Source organism: Balaenoptera acutorostrata, chromosome 3 (genome assembly GCF_949987535.1).
Source record: "Balaenoptera acutorostrata chromosome 3, mBalAcu1.1, whole genome shotgun sequence".
Classification (NCBI taxonomy): Eukaryota; Metazoa; Chordata; class Mammalia; order Artiodactyla; family Balaenopteridae; genus Balaenoptera; species Balaenoptera acutorostrata.
In genome coordinates, this window is record NC_080066.1 from 169,129,090 (window position 1) to 169,156,079 (window position 26,990).

General features: G+C 51.1%; 1 protein-coding gene across 8 annotated transcripts in view; it reads left to right on the top strand.

Annotated features, from left to right (window-relative positions):
- The window catches only part of TTC7B (tetratricopeptide repeat domain 7B), a 241,342-nt gene that overhangs the window by 186,136 nt on the left and 28,216 nt on the right, over nucleotides 1–26,990 (top strand). For 5 of the 8 annotated variants that reach the window (XM_057542438.1, XM_057542441.1, XM_007180873.2 and 2 more), the window contains 3 exons: nucleotides 425–475; nucleotides 9,070–9,210; nucleotides 22,681–22,883. In XM_057542438.1, coding sequence (XP_057398421.1) covers nucleotides 425–475; nucleotides 9,070–9,210; nucleotides 22,681–22,883 — 395 coding nt within the window. Of the gene's footprint in view, nucleotides 1–424; nucleotides 476–9,069; nucleotides 9,211–22,680; nucleotides 22,884–22,982; nucleotides 23,271–26,990 lie in introns of those variants that run through there. The other 3 variants (XM_057542439.1, XM_057542442.1, XM_057542440.1) reach the window with 2 other exon arrangements.

The window sequence follows — 26,990 nt, forward strand, 5'->3', positions numbered from 1 at the left end:
TCCCTCCAATCCTTTACTTCACAGGATTGAAAGCTAGCCCAACCCTACAAACTGTTGGAATCATGATTAGGGTTAACGTGTGGAAAGATCTGAAAACTGCTTGTTTGATTATTTTTCCCTTCCATTTGGAATTTCCTGCCCTGGAAACAAAACACATTACATGAATTGGTCAGCTTTCATGTGCTGAGTGAACATCTAAATGTGGAGGGGAATGCCCAGTTGGCCTTTCTTTGCTTTAAAAAAAAAAAAAAAAATCATTGTTAGTGGAAAAACATATGTCACTCTTGAATTGAAATCTGATTCCAGACAGCCAGACTTACAGTTGGAAGGTTATTAGAACTCCATTTGCTTTTTTAGCCTTAATTTTGATTTTTCAAATGTTTGTTTCTTGGTTTTAATTTTTGGTTTGATTTGTTGTTCCAAGGCAACTCTCCAGAAGTATACTTTCATGGTTTTCCCTCCCTTTTTTCAGTTAGTAAGTAGTTTACCAATCTATCTGTTAACTTTTGTGAGGGTCTCCAGAATCACGCTGACCCCACCATGCAGTGTGTGTTGTGGCCGTTGATCAGGAATGTTGAGATGGCTTGGACCTGAAGCTGCCACCCGCTTGCTCAACCCTCCCGCTGGGACCCAGCTCTCCCGGGCTCTCTAATGCTTTCTGCAGCTCGGGTGTAAACACTGCGGAGGCAGCACTTGTCTGGGAAGGACTACAGAAGAAGGCATTGCAGGAAGAATGCCCAAGTAGGGGCGTGCAGTGGCTTGGTCAGCAGTCCCACGGGGGCTGATCAAACATGTGAGGCGTCCAGGCTCCCCAGTGCGGCTCATCTGTAAATCTGGGGTAGAGGGAACTAGTTGAATCTTAAAATTCCTTTCCAGTTCAACCATTATTGCTCATAGAAAATAATTCTAATAATTCGTTTTCCTAAAATAAGCTAATAAGACATCATAAAACTTAAACTACTTCTACCAGAATTTAAAGCAGACTAAGCAATTCCCTTTAAATATGTTAAAGTGAGGCTTGACATATTTATACAAGGGACTTAACTATTTCCATAAAAACAGCTCCAAGTCTCTCGAGGGTCAGGAAACCTGGGTTCCGGGGCCAGTTCTGCAGAGGAATCCAGGCAACTCATTTAACCTTCCTGGCCGTAGCTTCCTCATCTGTAAAGGTCTTAGTTGACTAATTATTCTGTTCACACACACCTTTGGGGTTTGCCGGTAGCTGATCCTGATTTCAAGCCTCGGCCAGGTGCCTTTCTCCCTGAGTTGCAGCCCGGACTCTGTGGCCTCCAGAGGGCAGTGACCGGCCGGGTGGGGAGAGCCGGCCTGGAACGCAGCTGCCAGGACCCCCCGCCCTGCCCTCACTCCTGAGTCCTGAGGACCCAGGCGCCCCCAGCAGTGAGCGCCCCAGCAGTCATCATTCTGGAGAAAAGTGTGGGTTGAGGTTTTATTCTTCTCTCCAAGAACGTGCTGACTTTGGGTGCTCCGCTTCATTTTTCATATCACCAATTCTGGTGAAACTGCTGCTCTCTTTAGGAACCAGGACAAGAGAACAGACATTAACGAGCAAACATACCTCTCAAACGAAATAAGGTGAGAAATAAAGCCAAGGTAGTCGTTTTGTCTCCTTCCACTGTGGCTGGCATTTTATTATTGACTTTGCATTTTTCTAACATTCAAAAACATCTGTCATGATCAGGAAGTGACTAGTCAGTTAGGTGGTGAATTTCACCCTCTGCTACTGCTTAATAGAATAAAGTCATTTTTGTCACCTGTATGGGAAAAAAAATCACTCTAGTGATGACCCCACTGCTTTTGAGGAGTGGCAGTTTAAAAAATTCAGCCCTAATGATTCAAGTATAAACCATTTCTTGCCATCTTAATTAAATTAAAATTAATTCTCCTTAAGTAGTTCTGGAGTGTCTTTCTGTAAACAAGGTCAGATGGAATTTTAGGAGATGGACAAGTCAATAACAAATGGCACTCGGGGAGAAGTGGAGGAGCACGCGTCCAGCAATTAGACTATGGCCCGAGCCTGGGAGGCTTCTCCCATGGGCTGCATCAGAGACAAAAGCCTTTCCCAGGCGGAAGGACACTTCATTCCAGAGACACGGCCTCATGGCTGTGCACTGGGGAGGGTTTGAGGAGGTGGGTAGCCTCTGCCCGGTGTAGTCCTCCGGAAGGTGCTGTCTCCCGCCCAGAGCCGTCTCTCAGCTCACCCTCACGGCGGGACCCTCCCTGCATGTGCGCCGCTTAGCCCCGCCGGCTGCCATCAGCAGCATGCAGGCCAGCCGCGCATGCCCACTGGTGACCACATACCCCTGCCTCAGGGGGATCCTTCCCTACAGCTTTCCCTGGAAAGGACTCTCCCCTTTCAAGAGAAGGCACATCCTGTCAGGTTTCAACTGTGCTTGATATTCTGTTAAAGTCATTTGGAAATTGTGATCTCGTCTTGGGACCATGGGTTGGCTGTCCAGATTTCCTTGGCTATCTTAACCTCCCTTTTCACTCAGTGAAAAAAGAAAACTATCTACTAGAATGACCCCCCAGAGCTATTTATCGGCGGGACCCACAACCAAGAGGCCCCATAGTCGGTGGGAGTTGGATAGACCCAGCAGTGGCCCCTAAATCCGCCCCAGCCCCGTGGCCCCATCACGTGGGTGGACATGCTGTGAAGAGGGCAGTGGGCAGCCCTCGAGGGATCAAAATGTGGAAGGGAGATCTCTGACAGCGTGCTGTGAGGAGCCCACCACCCCCAGATCAGCCTCCTCGAGAAGCAGGACCGCCTCCAGCAAAGATAGGAACTGTCCTCGCCCGGGGTTGGCAGGGTGGGGAGTGGAGGAAAATGGCTCATGTTTTTAAGGTACAGAGAAAAATATGCCTAATTTGAGTGCTGAAGTGAGAGCGGACGCTCGTATCTCTCCTCCCGCCTCAGAAAAGAAGAGACAGTCATCACTGTCTCCTCGGGTCCAAGGACGTTCTGGTTCTTAGCGCACAGGGGCCAGGTGTGAGGAGGTCGCTGGGCTGCCAGCAGTCCGCAGTGTTGCACTGATTTACGCGCAAGCCCTATCTTGAGAAACAGGCATCCTTTTCCTGTTAAAAACGAACAATTTTAAGCAAAGCTCTCAGGCAGAATGCTTAGTCATTCAGATCGTTGTTTAGTTTGCAGGGTCTTTAAGAAGGGGAGCTGCTGCTTTTCTTTAATTCTTTCATTGTTTCGGGGGCACAGCTTCTAAGAACCGGAAGCTGAATAAACTCTACTGACAGATACTATTGAATCACTTCAGGACTGAGGGAAAATCAGTACAGAGATTTATTAGCAGTGGGTAATTTCTGCACACTCGGTTTCTTTTCAGAAAAACGTGGGGAGGGCCAGTATCTGCTGCGGCGGCATTAGGCAGAAAGAATGTGGGTGACAAGCAGAGAGATGGAACTTGGGGCGCGGCCACGTGCTCTACATTCTCTCACGTTCATGCCTATGAGGCATCCGAGTTAACTCTCCAGGGCCGGGAAGCAAAGAGCAGCCTGAATCCTGAGCAAACACCTGTGAGGTGCGCCTACTGGTGTCTCTTCGGTAGAGGATTTTTTTCGCACATCAAGTAACACAGCTGTCTGTTGTTCCCGGGCTGTGTTGCTCAGCAAGACAGCAGGCAGCAGGGCTGCATCTGAGACCTGTTCATCTCCTACGTGCTGTGAAGATATGAGGGGACAGGGAAGGTGGACATCCTTCAGACCACAGCAGCTTACATAATGCGACCAGAACAGCCAAAAGGGTAGCTAGAATATAAATACACGCCATGCACTCAGTGACCCTGCTTGTGAAAATACAGGTGATGGGACCTAACTAGGCCACATAATTTATTGAGCCTTTTGCTTAACAGCATTATTGGCTCTGAGACCCCTTTGAATGATGAGCCTTGGATATTGAAATAGGGTCCACATGTGATTGCCACATTTGAGGTCTGTGTGAAATTGACCGCAGGTGTAGTGTGCTTTGGAAAAGGATTTTTGGCAAGGCTTCAACTGCAACGGCAAGTTGACCTGGCTGTGCCTGGCGTCCTACTTGTGGCAGGGTTTCTCCACAGGCTTCAGCAAATGATAGGAATGTGGGGCAGACATCCTGCAAGCTGAGCTTGGACTCAGCTTCCTGAGGCCAGGAACCCAGGCCCCTCTGCCCATGGGGAGATGACTCTCCACCGCAGCTCCTGGGGCCTCTCTTTCACTGCCCCTGTCCCCCACCCCACCCAGACAGTGGTCCAAGGCGGGGGGACTCAGATAAAGACCCCGGATGTAGGGATCAGAACAATTCTTCAAGTGGCACTTTGCCTATGTATCAGGTGTCCGAGATAACATTTCCTCTCAGGCCTCTAGGTGGGAGGAAATTCAGATCTCCTCAGCTCCAGGGCATCTTATGCCCCCTGGACCACTGGGGCAATCAGGTCACAGAACCTAGGCCAGATTTTAGGGCATGCTCTCACCTGCCTGTGTCAGCTGTCGGTTCAGTTGGTTTTGCAGTAGCTTTTCAGAGCCACTGTGCCCTGTGACTGAGGGACTTGGTGGCTGCTCGGCTCTCAGGGTTACGACAGGGACAAGCGCTTCTCAAATTAACGTGATAAATGAGAGATGTACCGTGGCCGGACACATTCGCTGGCTTACCTGTCGAACCTGATTATTTGGAAGCTTATTTCTCCAGAGTCTTGGATTTCAAATTAGAAATATGTCTTCTATTCCTCCCTCTAATTCCTTTCTCAAGCCTCAATTTGTCCATTTCCCTTAGGGGAATAATCCTCTTAACCCCCACGCACGCTGTAGGAGTACATTTGCTTTGGTGAGAAAGAAAAAGGTTGCTTTAAAAATAGGTTGGTTAGAACTAGCATTTCTAGGTGTTTACCAACAGAAATCAAAATCTGTTTTGGCACTTACCATTTTCAATCCTATGAAACAGTTAAGTTACAGGTTGTTTTGATTATTTGTAATCAGATATATCCATTCTGATTCATAATGATGTTTATCCCTTTTTTCCTCCAAATTCTAACCCAGTGGAAGAATTTGATATACTATGCTATTGCCGGAAAGAGTAGACATTAACTATTAAATCATAATGATGTTTATCCCTTTTTTCCTCCAAATTCTAACCCAGTGGAAGAATTTGATATACTATGCTATTGCCGGAAAGAGTAGACATTAACTATTAAATAATTTTACCATTATCATAAGTCACCTACCATTATTAATAAGTACTGAATGCCCTAATATCCATCCCTAGTTCAGAACCTGAAGGGTCTCTGCCCCTCTGAGGCGTGTGTGAAAAGGGATCGACTAGGAAGGAAACGGTTATTTCTGACGAACCTCAGTTACCCTCCCTATTTAAGCGGGTTAGTTATGTTAGAGATGGGAAGCCCCTAGGTGAGTGCAGCATTAATCCAGCCGTGCACCACTGTGGTTCTTAGTCCAGGTTGTTGGAATTGAGCACAGCCATGCTGAGAAGCCCCTTGAGACAGGGAAGGTTCTGGCCTCTGAGCCATTAGGGAAGGAGAGTAGGGCACCCAGACATGCTTCCCCAAAGAGGGGCCACTCTTCTAAATTTCACACAGCGATGTGTGTATTGACAGTACTCATTCTTCCATTCATTCATTCATCATGCACTCGTTCCGCAAGCATTTACCAAGTACATTGCGTGGGCCTGGCATTGTGAGCCCCTGAAAATGCCTAAATGGAGGGCATGTTCCTGTCTTCCAGAACCACCCAGTCTCGGAGGAGAGACAGTTACATCAACTTTTAACATAAAACAGTGTGGTCTGTACGGTGATAACCATACCCACAGGGTGAGATGGGGCATGAGGACCCGAGGCCTAACTTCTTACACGAGGGTGCTAGGGAGAAGAAACAGAAGGCTCACAGCAGCCTTCCTGGTGGAGGTGGCATCAGGGCTGGATTCAGAGGCTAGATTTGGAGTTAGGCTAGTGTTTTGAGTCCTGGTTTTGCCACCTGCTGGCTGTATGACTTTGGGTAAGATACTCACTGAAATCTCAATTTTGCCATCTAAACAATGCAGGTAACAGTGTTACCTGCCTCAAAGAATTGTTTAAAGATTAAGTGAAATAATATATGTAAAGTGCAAATCAGAGAGCCTGAAACAGGCCACGTTCACTAAAGCCAATAATCACCAGTGCTGGCGTCGTCATCATCATCATTTGCCAGACCTTTTTCACAGTGAAACACTGATTTTAATAATAAATTAAAATTTATTATTTTACAGATTATTATGTGAAGAATTAATTAATTTAGTTGTATATAGATACCACTAAGAGAAGGAACTTTGACGTTAGTTCTGATTAGTTCATTTGTGAACCAAACAATTAATCCAAAAAAGCAAAATTAGCCCCTCCAAAAGTCACAAGTCCTTGTAGCAAAGGAGCCTGAGAACCTGGTAGAAAATGTGTAGGATTTTTCTAGAGCGGTAGTTTATTATTGTTCTTTTTTTAAAATGAATTAATAACTAAATATTTTGAGCATTTCTCAGTTTCGATTTCTCATGTGTCAATATCAATAGATATAACCCATGTAAACCAGATCTCTTGAGGGGTCTCAATAAATTTGCAGACTCCTAAGGGATTCTGAGACCAAGAGGATTCTGAGAACCTCCGTCCTAAAGAACAAGATCTTCCCGGTACTCTTTCCCCAGACTGTTGGGCTGCAGGGAAGCAGGACAGCTCAGGCTGGCTGGCCTGTGTAGAGGACGCCTGCAGGCTTTTCTTGACCAAATGGCAGTTAATAACACCTTCTTCCTCTCTCCCCAGGTCAGGGGCCTCAGCCTTAGCTGCACATTGGAACCACCTGGGCTGTTAACAAATAGATGCCTGGTCCCACCCCTAGGGTCCGTGATTCGGTCCGTCTGGGCTGTAGCTATGGCATCATGATTTTTTAAAATCCCTAAGCGATTCTGTTGTGAAGTCAAAGTTGAGAACCACTGTTGAAGGTAGTCAGTGAGGAGGTGAGCCGGCTTGACAATGTCAAAATGTAGCAACAACAACCTTATTTATTTACTAATAGTTGCTGTTAAAAGTCTCAGAGAGACTACATCCAATCCTTGTTATCAAAGTTAAAGCATTGATTTTTCCATAAAAAGGTTAAAAACAAAACAAGACCAAAAAAATCAGCAGCAGTTTAATCATTTTGCTGTTTAGGGTTTTTTTTTAAGTAGTCCAACACACTTTGTCTAAGCAAGGTCAGTTCTTAGCTGAACTTCATCAGTTCTCCTGGATCATAATGATATCGATCAGCGTCTCTGAACTGGGCCTCAAGATCCTCCTTGCATGGCAGCGCTCACTCTGGAGGACTCACTGGTCCTTCTCCAGAGGCGCCCTCCTCATACTCTTCCCCGTGGGCGCTGTGTGTGGATTATCCACAGAAGCTGGATGCCCCGTCTGGTTCCCATCCACCTCCTGCATTTCACCTCCACCAACCCCACCCCACTGACGGATTTGAGTGTATTTAGAAAAATCCATGTTTCATTTGTGTTGGGATATGGATGGCCAGTCTGTTGCTGCAAGTAGTCTTAAAAATGAATAAATTAATTTTCATTAAAAAAAAAATTTTTTTTCAGATCAGTTAATTTCCAGATTTTATTTGTTTTCATGAAGTACAATCATATAATCTGAAAATAATAATTTTATGCTTTCCTCTTTTCAAATCTTTCATGTCTTATTCACTGTTTAGAACTTTTAGAAGCTTTCTTCCTTAAATATTCATGAAAACAGAAGACATTCTTATGTCACTTATGACTTGAATAAGACAATCTCTGATGTTTAACTGTGAGAATAACAGTTGCTGGCTGTTTGTACCATACTGAGAATATACTTTCCCATTTCTAGATTAATATTTTTCTATCATAAACAAGACCAACTTGGTGCATTTCAAAGCCCCAACAGAAATTATTTTTACGCTCACAGTCTCATTTTACCCAGAGTGAAATTTATTTGGGTAGTCAGCATTTATCTCTCTATATTACCACCATCTTCAACCTCATGATAAGTTGATAGTTACCACTGACGACGTTGGAATGTTTATCTCCACATTACACTTTACGATGAGTTATAAATTAAGAATGTTGCCAGTGAATATAACTATCACCAGTTTTAAATTTGAAATAACCAAGACTCCCGCTCTCAGTTCTGAAACCATTCCTCCAAGAGCGGATGTTGGAAAGAGGCGGGGAAAGAGCCCCTGTTTTGAGAGGTGGCCTCCGATCGCCAGGACCTCTCGAGGGTCAGCGTGGAGAGGAATGTGTCATTTGACTCAGCGGACTTCTGACTAGAAGCCCTGTGGCCAGTGAATGTGCTCTGCCTGTCGCCTCCCCCAGCTCTCGGGACAGTGGCTTCTACAGAAGAGTGAGGCGGGTGCAGCTCCTGAGCCCCGGGCCACTTTGCTGTAACCTGTCCTCGGCGAGTCTGGTATTAGCCTTAGTGATAGACACCTGCTTAGACAGCAGGCAAATTGTGCTTTGTCTACAGTTTTTAAGCCATGTCCTAGAATATGGTTCCAAATCCCTCAAAGGCCAGGGAACGAAACGGGCGGTTGCTGGGTTTGTCTTGAGAATGGCCTCCATCTATGCCAAATCCTGCCCCAGGAGGCAAGTGTGATTCCTCCCCCTGCCCCCCAGGTAGTTTCTAAGTTCAGGTCCAGGCAGGGGTGCTTTGTCACCTCCCTTTGTAGTACTTCACGTCTGCCAAGTTTCAGCAGCGTGTCACGGCCTCGTGGCTAGCCGTGCCCCTCCTGCCCCGACACGCAGCCTGCACTCGACTCAGCTCCCGGACGGAGCATTTGCGCAGCGTGTGCCCTGGCCTGACTAAAAGGCGAGCTAAAGCGAAGGACAGAAACTAAGGTGCCAGGCCATAGTGACTGTATAGACAGTAAGGACCATAAGCCTCAGAAACATCGTGAGGGAGGGGTGTGTGTACGTCTTGAACCCGTGCCTGTGTGTGAGGGGGATGGCTGGCTGTGTGGGTCGGTGGCTGGCTGGCTCTGTCCTTTCGCCTCTGATGCCGTCTTCCCGAAACCCTCCCGCAGGCTCTGTCCACGCCACGTCGGTAGCAGCCTCCAGAGTGGAGCAGGCACTGTCGGAAGTGGCGTCGTCTCTGCAGAGCAGCACCCCCAAGCAGGGCCCGCTACACCCCTGGATGACGCTGGCGCAGATCTGGCTCCACGCAGGTACCGCTCCGCCCCTCAACCCCACGCCCACCTGCCGCTCCGCCAGAGGGGAGCTTGTGGCCTGGGCCGCAGGGTTCATGCTGTAGCAGGGGCCAGAGATCTACACCCCAGACTTTCTTTGACGGGGACAGCAGAGCGTGGTGTCCCAGACCCGACGGAGGTCTGGCAGTCCTGCAGCCTTGGAGTGGATCCTCAGCTCTGCTACTTACCAACAGCTGCACAGGCTGGAGGTGATAGCCTCCCCTCTCAGCCTCGGTTTCCTCATCCGTACGGTGGGGTTAATAGCATCGTCTCCTAGGGTTGGTGAGCACAGTGCCTGGCACACCCTGGTGGGGAAGTCTAAGAGACCCTGGGACAGGGGCCAGGTGTCCTGATGACACAGATGTCTTTATCTAAGCCGAGGGGGTGAGGGGTACAGCGTTTTTGATGTCCGAGCTCTCCTTTCTGATGGCGCTCCTGGTAATCCTCAGAGAGCGAGGCAGGTACCAGCAGCTGCCGAACTGGAAACTAGCCCAGAAGGCAGGTGTGAGTGCCCCTCCTCCAGTTTCACGTGGCTGCTTCTGCATAGCTAGGAAGTCGCCATAATAAATCCAGCCTGCAGACATTTTAGCAGTGGGAATCCCACTGTACAGAGCAAATGGTGGCTATTGATTTGCTTCCATATTTATAGTTCCATAGGAAAGATAACTTCTGTTTCTCAAGTTTTACCCCTTGATCTGCAAGGCCTTCCCAGGCTCAACTCTCGGGGTGCACGGCAAAAGCCCAGGTTTGGCTGCGAAAGTGCTTATTACCCACCACTGGCCATCTGTTTACTCCTTTTTTGCCAAGGCTAATTGTGTGATGTTCAACCTTGTTTGGAACCTTCGTGTAAGAAACACGATTGGATTTACCTGGGTTTGGCATGTCCCAGAGCCGAGCTCAGTCAGCCGCTTCCGTGTTGGCATCTTTAATTGAGCCAAAACAACCACTGTAAATTAACAAATTATGTTCTTCTAAGCAGAAATACAAAAGAGGGGTGATTCACGAATGTGTTGATTGTTCTTCATGTGCAGATGCTGGCCAGCGTTCAGCCTCTTACTGGGCTCTAGACAGGCTGACTCAAGGGCCCGAGAGCAGCAGTCATGCCTTCCTCTGCGGCTCTCTTGAAGAAAAGCTGGTCCCCAATCTAGGACCTGGTGCCTGTCCTATTCAGTCACCCTCATGAGCAGTGACGGCAAAGAACAAAAAGAGAAGGGGTTCACTTTAGTGTCCAGGCCAGGTGAGACTGGCCCAACCTGCAGGGCTAGTAGAGGGGCAAAGTTGTCCTTCAAAATGGGCAGGAAGTTGAGTTTTTAAAGGGCCAATGTCTATGAAACCACAAGGGCAGAAGGTGATCCTTCTAGGCTGGAAGCAGCTCCCTTGACCTCCCAGGCATTGCTTCTCTTGCTTGTGTCTCGGAAAAGCTAATGACCTTGGTGAGGGTCACTGAGTTCCAGGACCGCTTTGCCCAGTGGCTTGCTGCCCCTCACTCAGTTATGCAGGCTTTGCTCCTCTTGACGTGACCCACCATGACTCTTGGGAGGAAATTTTGTAGCTGCTTATTAGAACATTGAAGAACCTGGCACCTAATATTCCGTTTGGAGTTATCCTTGAAGTTTTATTAATCGTGTGACATCCATTTCTCATTGCCATAGCCTATAGGACAGAATAAAGCTCTCATTGCTATTAATGCGTGTGGCTTTTAACACTCTACGAGTTGGTGGAATTGAATTCTGGAAATGGAGTATCATACTTGCCTTAAACTCCAGGCAGAATATAAATCACACTTATATAGTATGAATGAATGGAGCAAATGATAATCTTTATAGGATTGGTGCTATATTGACTCTTTCAAAGCACTGACTTTGAGTCAAGATTAGAATTGTATCGTATATTCAATATGGTCTTTGAAGAGGTAAACTCAGAAGGAATTCATAAAATAAGCTTCCACTGAACTGTAAGGTTTTACAATATGTGGTTTGAGCTTTACTGCTCTGGGTGGCAAACTAAAAGTGACTCACATTTTTTGACAACTTATGGAAACCAGGTAACATCTGCGTCCATCATCAGCTCTAACAATACTGCCAGATTCTGTAAAGGTCGCAAGCTTTGGAAGAAACTAGATCAAGGCCTCATACCCAAGGCCATGGTGTTTCTGTGGCGTTTGTGGGTCTCTTCTCTCCTGGTTGTTTTTTCTGGTGAGCTGAGTGTAGTGGGAGCTTGTGGTGGAGGCCCGTGCTGGAGGTGGCCCCAGATTTGAGGCTGGCAGATAAGGCCACTCTGAGACGACCTCAGATTTCCAGCCTATTATATGAGCAGGTCCCTGAGCCACCTGTATGTCATTTGGATGGCAAAGAGATCATGACTAGGACGCCTGAGCCTCTGGCTGCTCTGTGAGGAAATCAGCCACAGGCCCATTGGGGAGCACAGACCCAGAAGTCCAGGGATGCTTGACCATCCGGGGTCCCTCCCGTCCTGTGTGGTGGGACCCACGCCCTGGGCGCCCCTTCCCTCTGTACCTCCTCCTCCTTCCTGGACACTTCTGACCCCAGGGCCTCAGCCTCCTCACAGGATACCTGGTGGCCAACTGGCATAGGTTGTACATGTTTTGTTGCTTGGTTTGTTTGGACCCATGTGACAATTTGATTTAAATTATTTTTGAAAAAATAATACATGCACATGATACACAGTTTAAAAGGCACAAAAGACGTGAAATGAGTGGCTTCCTGCCATCCCGAGTGTCAGTCACACTCACCCACAGCAACCACCGTTAGTGTGTGCACACCTGCCAGGGTGTAACACTCGCTGGAGATCATTGCCTGTCGGCACATCAGAGAGTAAATCCATTGTATGATTTTACCATAATTTAACCAGAAGTCCACTTAACATTAACATTTAGATTATTTCTAGTATTTTGCTGCTACGGACAATGCGTCAATGAGTAGCCTTCTATAGATTGTTCTGTACCTGTAAGGTAAACTCCTAAAAGTGGAATTGATGGATCAAAGTGTGCATCCTCTTTAATTTTGGGAAATTTTGTCACATTGCCTTCCACAGAATTGTGCCAGTTTGCATTCCAGTCAACAAGGTAAGGATGCCCATTTTCTCACATTCTTTATAACACAGCAAATTATCAAACTTCAAGATCTTTGCCAATCTGATAGGTGAAAATGGTATTTCAGTTGTCTGCTCATGGCTTCTGCCCATTTATCTTCTTAGATACTGAGCTTTTCTTTTTGAGTTGTAAGCACTTATTATGTGTCAAAGAAATTTGCCTTGTGTCATATGTGCTATAAGTATTTCCCCCCATTTTAATTTTGTTTGTGTTTTGGGGGTTTGTTGGGGGTTTTTTGCCAAATTTTTTTTTTTTTTACATTTATCAATCTTTTCCTTATAGCATCTGGGTATCACATGATATTTAGAAAGCAACTACCCATTTTTATGGTCTCTTTTCCTGAAAGTTCCAAGTATCTTCTAGTGCCATTTGTATATACACCATCTTATATAGAAGGTCCAAAGCGTTCTTTTCCTCTGTTATGCAGAAGGGTAACCCAGGCCAGATAGAAGCCAGAACCTCTGTGGTCTCACTGGGCAGGAGTCAGGAGAGCTGAATTAGAGCATTTGATGTTTGTTGCACCTTGAGACGTATCTCCCTGGGAGTCATGCATCGTTTTCTTTTGAATGCACACGTTATCATTGGCCATTGGAAATTCATACATTCACAGCCATTCAGAGTTGAACCAGGTCCTTTCCCAAGCCAAGCAGCTTCTTGGTGTCCATCCTTCAATTTCCACTTCTGGGATGGCAGCTAAAAATGACTTTGAAGTAGGTGGATAATTTCTGCTTGTTACTTACTAATAATTATAGCTTTCACTTTGGCATCTCTCACCGTCGAAACCAACGGCTATTCTTAGATGTGCAAGATCAGATTTTCTGATTTCTGCTGGGAATGTAAAGCTGTGATACTCTCACAAATTCCTTGGCCCTGGCTGGCCTGTCCCGTTCGCCCTTCCCCCTGCCAGGTTCCTCCCAGCCGCCGGGAGGCTGCATCCGCAGGGTTGAAGGGTAATCCTGTGGCATGGCCACCATGACAAGATGAAGACAGCTCCCAGACAGGTGACGTGAGGGTCACTGCACAGGGAGTGCTCGCCGGAGGGAACACGTGGTACCCAGGGGTCAGGCCTGACCTGACACGGTGCCAGTCTCTGTGGGTCAGCCCCGCCAGACCTGCCCCTTCTGCTGCCCTGGGAGGTTTTGATTCATGGTCTACAACCTGCAGGTAGCTGACCTTTACCAAGCACCGTGCATGTGTCAGACCTTATCCTGGGACTTTATGTGTCTTAACTTGTTTAGTCCTTGTAATAGCCATATAAGGTGTAAATACCCTTTAATCACCCCATTTTACAGATGGAAAAACCAAGACACAGCTCTCACGTCACCTGCCTAAGGTTACATGACTAATAAGTGGAGAAACCAGAATTCAGACCCAACCAGTGTGGCCCCAGAGCCCCAGCCCCTGCCCAGGGCGGGCACTCGGCTATGGAGCACGCACCTGTGAGCATCTGTTCACGTGCGTCATCAGGGCGAGGCTCTGGAGCTCAGTGGTCAGCAGACGGACACGGGCTCTGCCTTCACGGAGCTTACAGATGCGAAACGTAACAATTGCAGAAGCACTTAATTCCACGGTGCCGAGTACCCCGGAGCAGCAGTGTGGGCTCGGGGAGAACTGGGAACAGAGGTCTTCCCCAGCCAGGGCTGGAGGAGGCCTGAGCACGTGGCAGGCGTAGGACACACGTGGACAGGCCTGTGGGCCACGTGAGCCCTGAGATTAGAGAAATGGCAGGGCCGCAGGGCATGAAGCCTAGAGAGGAAGAATCACGTGGCCGGGGCGAGGCCAGACGAGCCAGCATCCTGGTGACCAGGTCAGGATCTCTTCCTAAAAGCACTGAAAAGCTGTTGAAGGATGGCAAGCGGGGGGATGAAAGGACCAGAGGGAGGTTGTTAAAAGATCACCCCCGCGGAATGTGGGGCACGGAACGGGAGACAGTGCAGTGGTGAGGGAAGGTCAGGAGCTTTGGTCTGCGTGACCACGGGGAGTGGCCGCTCTGAGGGTGGAGAGAGGGGGGTACCTGAGTTGCATTTTCGAGGCAGAACTGATAGGACTTGTTGATGGGTTAGATGTAAGGGTGAACGAAAAGGGAGACTCCTGTGTCGGGAGCTGGAGCCAGTGGGTAACTGGTGATTCCTCTTCCTGCCACAGGCAGCCTGGGTGGTGGGAACCGATGGGTAGGGATCGGGGGGCAAGAGCAACCAGAGCTCTGCTTGAACTTGGGAGCGTCGGGTGCCTGAGGACCCACAGTGAAGGTGTCAGGCAGGTGGCTGAATATTCAAGTCTACGCTTGAGGTTTGGGCTAGAAACATCAAGTTGCGAGTGGGGATTTAAAGCCAAAGGGTGTGACGAGAAGGCCTAAGAAGAGAATGTCGATGGAGAAGGGAAAGGGCCAGGCCCCAGACCTGACCCCCAGCATTCAAGATTTGGGGAGGAGAGGAAAAGCCAAAGCAACAGAAAGGAAGTGGTCAGCAAGGCGGGAGGGAACCAGGAGAGGTGGCGTCCTGGCAGCCAACTGGGGGGTTACAAAGGCACCTGTGCGGTACCATCAAGGGCTTGGGTTCTGGGCTCAGACTAGTTGAAATCCTGGTCCCACCACCCTAGTGTCCTCCTCTGCAAAATGACGACAGTTTGACAGTCACACAAGATAATGCATGAGAGTGTTCAACAGGTAGCAAACACTCAATAACTGTTAAAATAATGATTTCTTAGTCAACATTGTATCTTCATTTATTTTTTAAAGGTTATACTCCATTTATAGTTATTCTAAAATATTCCCCATGTTGTATAATATATCCTTGCAGCTCATTTTATACCTAATAATTCATACCTCTTAGTCCCCTACCCCTCCCTTGCCCCTGCCCCCTTCCCTCTCCCCATTGTAAAATAATGATTTTTAAGTGCGTGTGGCAGGTAGGAAATGCTGCGGAGGGCTTGAATAAGGTGGAGACAGAAACATTTGTTGGATCTGGCGTGGAGTGGTGGGGCTGGAGCCGTACTGGTGTGGGCTGCAGGGTGGGTGCCAGTGAGGATGTGGGAGCAGAGGGGGCACAGTCTTTGCAGGGAGAGTCCCTATGGAGCGGAGTGGGGACATGAGGGGTCAAGAAGGGGGTTAAAAAGGCTGACGCAGAAGCCTGTTGACTGCTCACGGGGGTCCCTCGTCATCCAGAAGAGAAGGGGGGGTCTGTGAAGGCATGAGTCCCTCAAGAAGGCAAGAGAGTGGTGAGGCCCAGGACACCGGCAGAGGCATCGGTCCTCAGGTGTAGCAGAGGTGGGCAGAGGATGGGCACAGAGGACAACGCTGGGCTTGTCGCTTTGTCGGCGAGAAGAGGCTCCAGGTCTGCTCTGCCAGCCTCTGCTTTCTCTTTGAATGATGAGTCAAGGTCAGCCAGAGGGGTGGGGGGCTTTGGGGAAGGAGCGAGGAGTCAGGAAAACACCTGGGCCAAGGGATAAACACCTGGGCCAACGCAGTGAAAGGACGAGGGCCTACTCTCAGCATCCCACCCACGAAAAGGGATCACTCTTGACAGTGGACACAGCCATTCGCAAACTCGGAAATAAATGTCAGTTGTGCAGCCAAGACCCTGACGGAGGCATTTGGCCGGGCCCTCAGTGAGGACAGGACCTGGGCTGTGTCCCTCGTGGGGACTACAGGCCCCAGCTTGGGGTCTGGCCCAGAGGAGCTCAGGGTAAGACTGACGCATGAAAACAAAATCACTGCCTCCCTTTGCTTCCTGAGTCCCCAGAAAAGAAAGAATAATGAACCGTCCGGGTGAGAGCTGATAAGGATAGAGGCCTGCCCAGGCCTTGGTGACTTGGCCAGGTGACAGGACACTCATCAGTTCACTGACCCCTGTCCTCTCCAGCCCTCATGCTGGTTTCCACCTGAGAGAGTCATGTGAAGTCACAGGAGCCTTGCTGCTCCCGGCAGACAGCTGAGCCCAGCCCCGGCGCTGCTCTGCCCTCCGCGGCAGAGGCTGTCCCAGGACCAGCTTGCTAAGGTTGTTTCCCAAGTCTCCTCTCTCTAGGGAAGCAGGGTTTGGGGTAAAGGAAATGGTATCGGGGGGTCAGCGAGTCTGCAGGCCTAACTCCCTGCTGCCTGCAAGACTGAGAGAAGCTGATGGCCCGCACGCCTTTTCCTGCATCCCTCTCTGCCAGACCTCTGGTGGAATGGAGGATCTGACGGCACGCACACAGGTACAGCCCTCGGGCCGCCTCTCACATACACGGCTCCTTTGTGTGAGTTTCACAGAGATGTCCCCTCTGGGTAGGCTAAGCCCCAGGGAGCAGGTGTGCCTTAGCTGAGGGCACCTTGGTGAGAAGAGCTTCCTCGCTTTCCAGGGGTAGATGCAGCCCTACGCCAGGCTCACAGCTGGCCAGCGGGGTCCAGGCTGGTCAGCCCCGCTCCGCCCAGCGCCTTTGCACGGCGCACGACCCAAACAGCCCTGAGCCCAAGGCAGGCAACGGGAGCCGGTTCTCAGCCTTGCAGCCGACGTGAAGCAGGTGCTTGACAAGTGTCAGAAGAGTGAATGAACGAGTGAGGAAACTGGGCCCCGTGCGGGGCTGTGGGTGCGTCCCGCTCCAGGTCCCCCTATCGGGAGCCCCCTTCACCACTGAGGAAGAAAGAGTCCCCGGGCCTTGGCAGTACAGCTCAGCCCTTTTCAGATCCCATCTTTAGCTTGGTTTGGCCAACGATTTCGGAAAGCCCTCTGCGCGAGGCGCAATGCAAAGAGGAGCGGACTCGATCCCGGCCCTCCAGGGGCACGACCTCTGCGGATAACACAAGTCAGGGGAGCACGAGGCAGCCTGGGGTGAGGGACTTCCCAGAGCCCACAGGGCGGTGGAGGGGTGACACCCCCAGACCTGTCTGGGGAAGTCGTGTGCAGGGTGGGGTTTGGAGGAGCCCAGCGTGAGGAGTGATGGGTCTGCAACAGTACAGGGAAGGCACTTTGGGCAGAAGGAACAGCACAGCCGAGGTGTGGAGGTGAGACCGTGAACTGAGCACAGAGGGAGTGAAAAGGTAGCAGGGTCCTAGTTTAGAACGGGAAGCAAAAACATGTGGGTTACATTCACCTGCAATTGGGAACCACTGAGGGTTTGCAAGCGGGGGTGGGGTGGAGGGGTATTTCCAGCATTTTTCATAGTAACCTGGTAGCAAGGAGAAGCCAGGGGATTCCAGAGAGGACAGCCAGAGCTTAGTCTGAGCTTCAGAAAGGGGTAGAAAGTGTCCGTGACCCTGAGTGGCACCTTACCTTTGGTTAGAGGCTGTCAGCTGCCAGCGACCAGGACAGACTCTGTCCCTGTGACCTCTTCAGAGAGTGACCCTTCAGAGCCCACCCCGCAGTGGGGGCTCTGACATTGCACTGAACTGTGTTCTTGTTAGGAGCCGATCAGCTTTAAGTTCCCAGAACCAGCTTCCCTCTGTGTTGCTGTTCCTTCGGTACAAGCTCTTATATCTCTTAATAAGCTCAAAAGGCCCTTTGTGGGGTTTCTTGTTTGGTTTTTTTTTCACTTGAATTTAGCCCTTGGTGAAGGGGTCAGGGGAGCATCGCTTACTGTGGCTTCTCTGGCCTTTGACTCTTCATTGACTTGGGCCACAGAGACGGTTGCCTTGCTCTGACCCGCAAGCAGTGTCCATTAATCTACAGTCTTTCCTTAAGCACCTACTAAGTGCTAGATCCTGTGCTAAGGGATGCAGAGGTGACGTGGCTGGCAGTTGCTCGTAGTTTTAGTGGGAAAAGACAATACCGATCACATTTTTTGGAGGCCTTAGGGAAATAGTACACCTCTGTTTACGTCCTGAGTTCTGAGCCAATTAAGAAAGAGACAGGGGGCTTCCCTGGTGGCGCAGTGGTTGAGAATCTGCCTGCCAATGCAGAGGACACGGGTTCGAGCCCTGGTCTGGGAAGATCCCACATGCCACGGAGCAACTAGGCCCGTGAGCCGCAATTACTGAGCCTGCGCGTCTGGAGCCTGTGCTCCGCAACAAGAGAGGCCGCGATAGTGAGAGGCCCGCGCACCGCGATGAAGAGTGGCCCCCACTTGCCGCAACTAGAGAAAGCCCTAGCACAGAAACGAAGACCCAACACAGCCATAAATAAATAAATAAATAAAATAAATAAACCCAAAGTTTAAAAAAAAAAAAAGTAAGCTGAAATATTAAAAAAAAAAAAAAAAAAAGAAAGAGACAGGGAGTGAGATGGAGATCACACTCCCAGCTTTGTGCCCAGGGAGGCTGAATCGGAGAATGCATCATGACTTCTGGCCTCAGCTGGGCTCCCAGTGCATCACAGCTAATTGAATTCACCCGTCCCAAATTGCTGGCCTCGCTGTCGCAGGGGCAGAGCCCAGCATAATGCCCGCAGGAGCAAGCCGAGAATGCGGGCATCCAAGGCTCCAGGCTTCCACCCTCTTGGTTGATCCTTACCACTGCCCTTGGAGAGATGTGGGCCAGCCTCAGGCCCCACCTGGCAGGTGAACAGGCCCAGAGAAGTTGATGGCCTTGCCCAAGGTCACACACAAGGCCCAGGCGCAGGAATCGAACCCTCCATGTTCCCATGACACTGGCTGACCAACGGGGTACCCTAGAGCCCTGGGGTCCCCAGTGCTGCCTCAGAGACCCAGAGAGGGGGCCAAACCAAGAGGGAGGCCAGCTGTCCACTCTTAAGATCTCTTTGGAGGAAAGAGGCTCCACTGGGGAAAAATGGTTTGAAAATCACCCCAGCCCGTTGCGCCTATGTCCTTCTGTTTGATCTTAAAACGGAGGGATCGGGGAGCCGTGCACCCGCCTGCCCCTCTGCCTCGGGAGCGCAGGCCTCCGCAGTGACGTGAGCCTGCCCCTACAGCTTGGACAGCACGGCAAAGAAGCCCTCGGGGGGCTGGATCCTCTCTCCCACCTTGGCAATCATGACTCAGCTCAGCCCCCGTCGTCTGTTTCCTCCTCATGAGGAGGGAGCAGAGGCACCAGACCTGTGGCCGAAGACATGGAACCAAGAAGACACTCGGTCCCGTGTTTGTTTTCACAGGGACCCACACAGAACAGGGTGTCATCTACATCGTTGTGTTGGTGTTTAAGGCTCCCCGCCCCCACCCCCCGCTGCAACATACACCTTGATTCTTGTTATAAAAACTCTGGGGACTTCCCTGGTGGTCCAGTGGCTGGGAGTCCACCTTCCAATGCTGGGGATGCGGGTTCGAGCCCTGGTCGGGGAACTGGGATTTCACATGCTGCAGGGCAACTAGGCCCGCATGCCACAACTAGAGGGGAGCCCGCACGCCGCAATGAACGGCCTGCGTGCCGCAACTAAGCCCCGAAGCAGCCAAAAAGCAAATAAATGAAAATAAAATAAAACAAATTTTAAAAATTAAAAACAAAACAAAGCTCTGGAATCATTTAGTCCCTGCTCTCCCAAGTTGGCCTTTTTTCCGGAGCGATCTAGATGGGAGAGGCCTGTGGTGTCTCACCCACCCACAGGCAGCCCTGGGACCTTGGAAATGAACACGAACTCACCCCCAAAGGGAAGCAAGTCAGGAGGCAGCATACAGTGGGAGGAACGTTCTGTATAGCTGCCCCCGCAGCCGCCAGGCTCCGGAACCTGAAACTGCCAGATACACCCCGGACTCTTCTGGCGGGAGCTTGGAGAGAGTCATGTTACTGGAAGACAGCGGGCAGCCCTGCATGTCTATCTCCCAGGAGGGCAGGTTTTGCAGAGGCCCAGGCGGAAGGACAGACGCGTGTGGTCTTCATTCCTGCAGAGGCCCCGTGTGTAGTAGGTGCTCAGTAAGTACCTCGAGAGCGGAGTCTCAGAGGACGTGAGGCGGGCACAGTGCCGGCCCGGCCACGCTTAGAGCTCAATTGTATGTGAGTGTCCGAGTTTCCAGGTCTGAGAGGCTGCGCCTCTCCCCGCAGGTCCCCGGGCCAGCCCATCACCTCTGCTCCCTGTTGAGGGGGACTGATGACCAGAAGCACAGATCGGGTGCAGGGCGGGTCTGTGCCTCCCCCGGGCTTGCTCGTGGCCTGAAGAATCAGTCACTGGTGTGACTGTGGTCACCAGGGAAGTGAGGTGCTTAGGAGAGGGCCATCCAGTGACATCGACACTGACCACACCCTGTCCAGAATTTCCAGTCTCCGCGCCTGAAGCTGGAGGTGGGAAGACAGAAGGGTGGATGTCAGCAGAATGTGCTGTCCGGGGGCATAGCCAGGACCCCTCACAAAACGTCTCTAGGGACACAGCCATCAGCAGGACACCCAGGCTGGGCTCCCCTTCCAGCTGGGGGGGTGGGGCGGGGTCAGAGGTGGCTTCCAGGGGTGGTGGCCATTGAGCTGGGCCTTAAAGGGGGTACAGGGGTGACACCATCAGGGCAGAGGCAAGAGAATAAACAAAAACCCAGGGAAACAGTGGCGGCTTAACACGGCAGAGCCCGGGGGTGTAGGAAGCAGTAGGAACACAGGTTAGTAGGGGTGGTGGAGACAGTCACCAAGGGCTCCAGATGCCAGGCAAAGGGGTCTGGATGTTATTTGGAGGCAGGGGAGACACTGTTCTCTGTAGAGAGCTGACAGCACAGCCGCAAAGCCACGCCTGCCTATACCTTGCCCTGGGACCTCGGACAAATTGCTCAGCCTGTCTGTGCCGCAGTTTCCTCGTCTGTATAATGGGGATAAAATAATAGTACCTAGTGTACTAGTGTACTAGATCACTGTGCAGATAAAAGCAGAAATGAGAGCACTTCTTTGCACAAAGCACATGTTTGATGATTATTAGCTACTGTTATCATTACTGTTACCATTCATTCATTCGCAACCATTTCCTGCGCTCTGACTGCCGGGCACTCATCCAGTCACTGGGGACACAGCAGTGAATAGTGCGAAGCTGGTGGCTTATGTTCTAGAGGGGCCCCCCAGACAGTGAGTGAGACAGACAAGGTGAGCCTGGTATTGGCCGGAAAAGAAAGCAGGGAAAGGAACTGGGTCGTGCTGGGTCAGGACGGGGCAGGGGTAGCAGCAGTTTTAAGTGGGATGGTCAGCAAAAGCCTCCCAGAGGCCGTTCCGGGGAAGACTGAAGGGGGTGAGGGGTGCACAGGAGCGGAAGGAGCGCTTTTCAGCAGGGTGGTGACCCCACCGGAGCTTTGCCTGGGGAGGGGTTGGTCTGTCAGTGGCTGCACGGGACAGAGGGGCTGGAGGAGAGACGGGAGGGGCGTGAGGAGGCCTCACCTCCAGGAGACAACTTGAGAGGTGTGTGAAGAAAAAAGTAAACACTTTCTATTTCTTTTTATTGTGTTCTTCTATCATTCCTATTCTCGTGTGCCTTCCGTTATACACAACATATGCATATACACGTAACTTGGAGATATGGGCACAAAACATCCTTCTCTGCCAGGAGAGGAGACCAGCGGTCAGGGCAGGAGCGGGCGAGGAAGGGGCTGCCTCGGAGGTGGGGGGAGGGGTCCGTGGGCCCAGAGCACAGCGGCCATCTGAGCGGGGCTCTGGGCGGTGGTCTTGACAGGTGTGGCTGAGGAGGGAGAGGAGTCTTCCCACATCCAGCCAACGCAGGCCCTACATTGGAGAGGCGGTGGGGCCGTGACCTCAGGGCCCTCAGGAGATGAGGGATCTGAGTGGAGCTGGGGACAGCCGGGGGCACTGGACGTGCATGATGGAAGCCAGGGCTGCAGAGCAATTGGGGACCCTCCACGGAGGCGTGGGAGACTTGAGGCCTGAGATGGGAGGAGAGCTCATTTTCCTGCTTTGTGGAAAGTGATGGCTCGTCAGTGTCGTACAGTTACTAGTCTCCCCGGTGCAGTGGCTTTCCCTGGTCGGTCCAGGGCAGGGTCTGATGGAGCAGCGGTTTTATTTCGTGCCCATAGCAGCCACCGCCTGCTGGCCTTGTCACACTTCCTGGCATCAGGAGAACCAGCCCAAGAGCAGAGCCGTTGCCCTGTGAGGGGCTGTGCACCTCTGGTTTGCCTGTCCTTGGGTTCATCCAGCCCTTCTTCTGTGGTTGTCAGAGCTGAGGGCAGGTGTCCCTGGTGGGCCCTGAGGATGCGTGGCCTCCGAAGGGGGGGGGCCAGGGCCCAGGCAGGCCTCACTCCCCTCTCATCGGTGGTGACAAGTGTCCCCTCCAAGGCCACACGGCCTTGACTCGAGTGCCTGTGTAACAGTGGGCGGGAAGGACCATCAGCCCACGGCTGTTTCCACTTGGGGTTGGGGGCTAGGCTGGCTGGCTCTGGGCCCTGTGTATTCCAGGTGGGCCCCTGCCAGACTCACATGGTGGAGGGGAGTCGATGTCCCAGGGCTTCTGAAGGGCAGTGACCCAGGACAGCATCTGCCTGTGCTCTCCTCCTCACAGCTGAAGTCTACATCGGCATTGGGAAGCCGGCAGAAGCCACAGCCTGTACCCAAGAAGCTGCCAACCTCTTCCCGATGTCCCACAACGTCCTGTACATGCGAGGCCAGGTAGCCGAGCTCCGAGGAAACATCGAGGAGGCCCAGCGGTGGTACGAAGAGGCCTTATCCATAAGCCCCACCCACGTGAAGAGCATGCAGCGGCTGGTGAGTCTGAGGGCTGCCGGGGCCTCCAGCCCTGGACCAGGGGTCCCCTGGGAAGCAGCACATAGTTCTTGACCCTCAAACCCTGTTCCCGTTCCAAAGGCCAGATGCACTTGGCCTGCCAGGCTGTCAAGGTGCACAAAGCCAGTGAGCGCCGTTCCTGTTGTAGTTTACACAAATGGAGCTCATAGGAATCAGCAGCGCACAGCCTCAGCGACCCTACCTGGGGGTCCTGATCGGTGTGAGGGGAGCGTCTGAGTCAGCGGTCTCCGGCCAGCAGTCCAAGCCACCCTGTGGCTCTGGGTTTAATAAAGACGTATTTGTGGCCCTGGGCACTGTCATTGTCATCTTGGTCTCCGAGCTGCTTATAGCAGCCACCTTGGCGGTGTCCACACCTTGGGGAGCCTTCAGTACAGAAGTCAGAGCACTTTACCTCCTGGGGGGCTCTCTTACCTCGAGGGAGCCGAGACCCCAGCCTGTCTCCGAGGCCACTGGCTAGTGGGAGCATCCTGTCAGAGGACGGGGGCAGCCCTACGGCACCCAGAGGACCCAGGTAAGTCGCCCCAGCGTCCACACTGCATACGGGTGTGGTGGTTCTGAAACCGCACACGCCCCTCCTCTGGGTGCCCAGGCCAGGAGCCCGGGGCTTCCCCACTGCTCCCCTCCCTTCCTTGCCTGGGAGTTGGCCACCCGACCACCTCGGTTTCAGTCGGGCGGGGTCAGTTAGACCACTCTGGAGGGTTCTCAGAGCACACGTGGGGCACAGCGGCTGCACGGGAGCCGCTCGTCTGCTGTCCCCTTCCTGCGAGAGTCTGGTCGGAGACTTGGAGATGAACCGGGTCCAGGGAGCGGGTGAAAAGCTGCTTTCTCTGGGCCTGTCGGCCAGACTTAGCTTCTGAATTTGTGTTTCATTCTTAGCGGTAGGACATCTCTGATTTCATGAGCCACGGGAAGGGAAAAGCCCGTAATGCAGCCGAGGTGTCCTTCAGGTGGGCAGCCCTCGGGAGCCCAGCGTGTATGATCAGGGGGGTGTGACATGGAGGAGTGGACACCAGACAAGGTGCCCAGGGACAGAGTTCTGGCCCTGCCGTGTCACTCGCTCACTCTCTGACTTTGGGGAAAGCCCATAAGCTCTCCGCACTCGGTTTCCTTTCTGTAAAATGAAAACATTCAACTAGATAGGCTGTGAGTTTCTGTCCAGTGCTAAGAGGATACGGTTTTGTAACTAATAAGTAAAATGTTCTCCAGAGGGTCCCAAAGGCTTTGTTCTCTCACCATTGCTCACAGTAACATCGCAAAATGTAGATGGAGCTGAGCAGTAACTACTGGTTTTCAGCAGAAGAGGGCCCAGGTGCCCAGCATTAGGAACCATGGGAAACGTATGCTTCTGAGTCAGATCTGGGTTCAAACTCAGCCCTGTCCCTGCTCCCAGGACACCTTGGGCTAGTCACTTAACCTCTAAGAGCCTCGGTGTTTCTGTGCATTGAGCTGTTCCTTACCCAGTTCATTTGTGAGAACAACATGAAATGATTTACATAACGAGGCCAGCAGAGCTCCTGGCACCTAGTAGGTGCTCATTAAATAGAAAACTGAAGACAATCATTTTCAGTTTTAAAAATAAATCAGACCTTGTAATAATTACAATCATTTAATTTTCAACTTCCCTTTATGAGCATTTTGTAGTTCAATACAGCTTTATAAATAATTTTACGTATTATCCAAACATTGGTTTGTTTGATTAAAAATATTCCATGGCTTTTCATTTTTGTCTCACTATTGTAAGAGGAATTTGTAAAGAGCTTTTGAGATCTCCCTGCTTTTGCTGAAGTATCACAGAAGAGGTATAATCAACACCGAGTACCCAGCCTTTTTATTAAAAAGAGGCAGCGTGTTTCTACCCCGGGGCCTATGAATTATTCAGAGAAGTATTTCTTGTTCGTCCCCAAGGGGAACACATGAGACAAAAGATCAAATAGGAAAATCGCGCCGGGAAAGTTTTCTGTTTCACCTTTGGAGCTTGTCAAGACACCTGAGCTCCCTGCCAAATGCCAGACGCTTTCCTTTCTGAACGGAGCAGCAGTGGGCCCAGCGGAGGAGAGCTGGTGAGCGAGGGCCTGGTGATGGAGGGGCCTTGCCTGTTGGATCCCAGGCAATGACCAAGCCTTCTCTGGCCTGGAGACATTATTAGCTGCCTTGGAAATCTCACCAGGAGAAAATTGCGATAATAATAAACTCTTAAGACTTCTCCACGCATCCTGATACATTCAAAAACTATCCAGACTGGAGGCAGATTGAGACCAACAGGCCTACAAGTTTGAGGAGTTCAGATTCTCGTGGTCCGAAACTGCCCAGTGACTGTGATTGTCGTGGGTCCCAAAGGGTGGCTTGGCCGGTTCCTTCTTGGTGACCTCGTAAATGATGCACGCTGGCCTGCGTCCTCCCAGCCCAGCCACAGCTGGCAGGAGCCCCGCTGCAGCCAAGGTCAGCTTCCCCTGCCACCGGTGCTGCCGTCTCTCCTGGTGCCCACGGACGGGCAGCCCCTGGAACCCAGGCCGCCAGCCCTGAAACACCACAACCCTCTCTTTCCTGCCTCCCACCCCAGCTGCACAGGAAAGCTCTGTTTCTTTGGCTCACCCTCTTTGTGCATAAAGAGGCATAATCTCAGCCCCAGACACATATGAAGCATGGGAAGGGAAACCTCTTATTGAGTCACAGAAGGTCCTGCCTCTACCCTCGTGGCAGCCAGACTGGTTTGCAAGCCCCGAAGTGAAGACGAAGTGTCAGCAGGGAGATCAGAGGCCGTCTTTTTACCAGGTGACATCCAAGGGAAGAGTCGGGGGCTCTAGACTTACGGGGCAGAGGAGGCAGAAACAGACATGAGCGTTGGAACCTTCCTGGCTCTCAGGAGTGGGGTGCGCAAGTGACAGGGTGGGCCAAGGAGGCCTGGCCGCCAGGCCACGACGAGGGTCAGAGGTCAAGCCTAGGAGTTTGGAGGACCTGAGCCGCAGAGAGCACCACCCCAAAGAACCAACCAAGGGGGTTCCAAGGGAAGGAACCGACTGCAGGCAGATTGCAGGACATGGAAAAAACCCAGAGGATCGAAAGTGCGTCTGCGTCAGCCCTGATGCTCAGAGAGGCAGGAGAGGGGCCGAGGGACAGTCCGAGGGAGCCGATTTGAAGGAAGGAAGCCACGTTGTGTGTCACAGGTGGAGACCAGGGGCTGACGGTGGCCACGGAGATCGGTTAGCAGTCGGGGCGCGAGCTTGTTCCCTGAGGAATGATTGTTTGTTACCTTCTAGGGCAGGTTAGTGGGAGCATGTGCCAGACCGCCCAGCCCAGCTCGTAGGAGAGGCATGACTTCAGAGAAATGCAGACACATTAATATTGTTAAAAAGCAATAACGACTTGGAGGCAGATGGTATTCATTAAAGTATTAAATGTATTAAAGTGAATACAAGGTCAGACTTGACAACAGAAATGTAAATTAAACCCCAGTGAAAATTGACAGTTTTCTAATAGTTTCAGCCTTCACAGATGTGTTTAAGTTCACATACAGGGCAAAGAAAGAAGAGAAATAATGTGTTTAATATTAATAATGAGTTAGCACAAGACAAGAGAGCTGAGTGTGGGCAGATAGTAAGGGAGCGGTGAGCTGACGGGATAAAGAATTACAAAGTGATGTTGTTGACAAGGGGAGGGAATCATAGAGTGACCAGACTTTTTTCCAGAAGATCTAAAGGCATATTTTCATATCATTTTTGCATAAGTGTATACCTTTACATACATTTGCATGCCATGGTAAAAAGCCTTTCACTCCCAGGACCCGAGATAAATTAATGAAACATAGAGCAACTGTTTCCACACCAGTAACCCTGTGATGAGGAGGAGGGGGTAGAGGAGGGAGATGGGGCTCATGGCGGACTAAGGGCAGAGGAACGGCCTCTGGGTGATATCACCCAGGCCAAGGACAGGCACGGACTCAGGGTCGACAGGGACACGATGACCAGGACAGGGACAGGCTCTGCAAACAGGGCCACCTGCTTGCCCTCTGATAATGTCAGCCTGGGCTCCCGAGGGCAGTGTGTGAGATGGGAGGGTAAGAAAGGAACA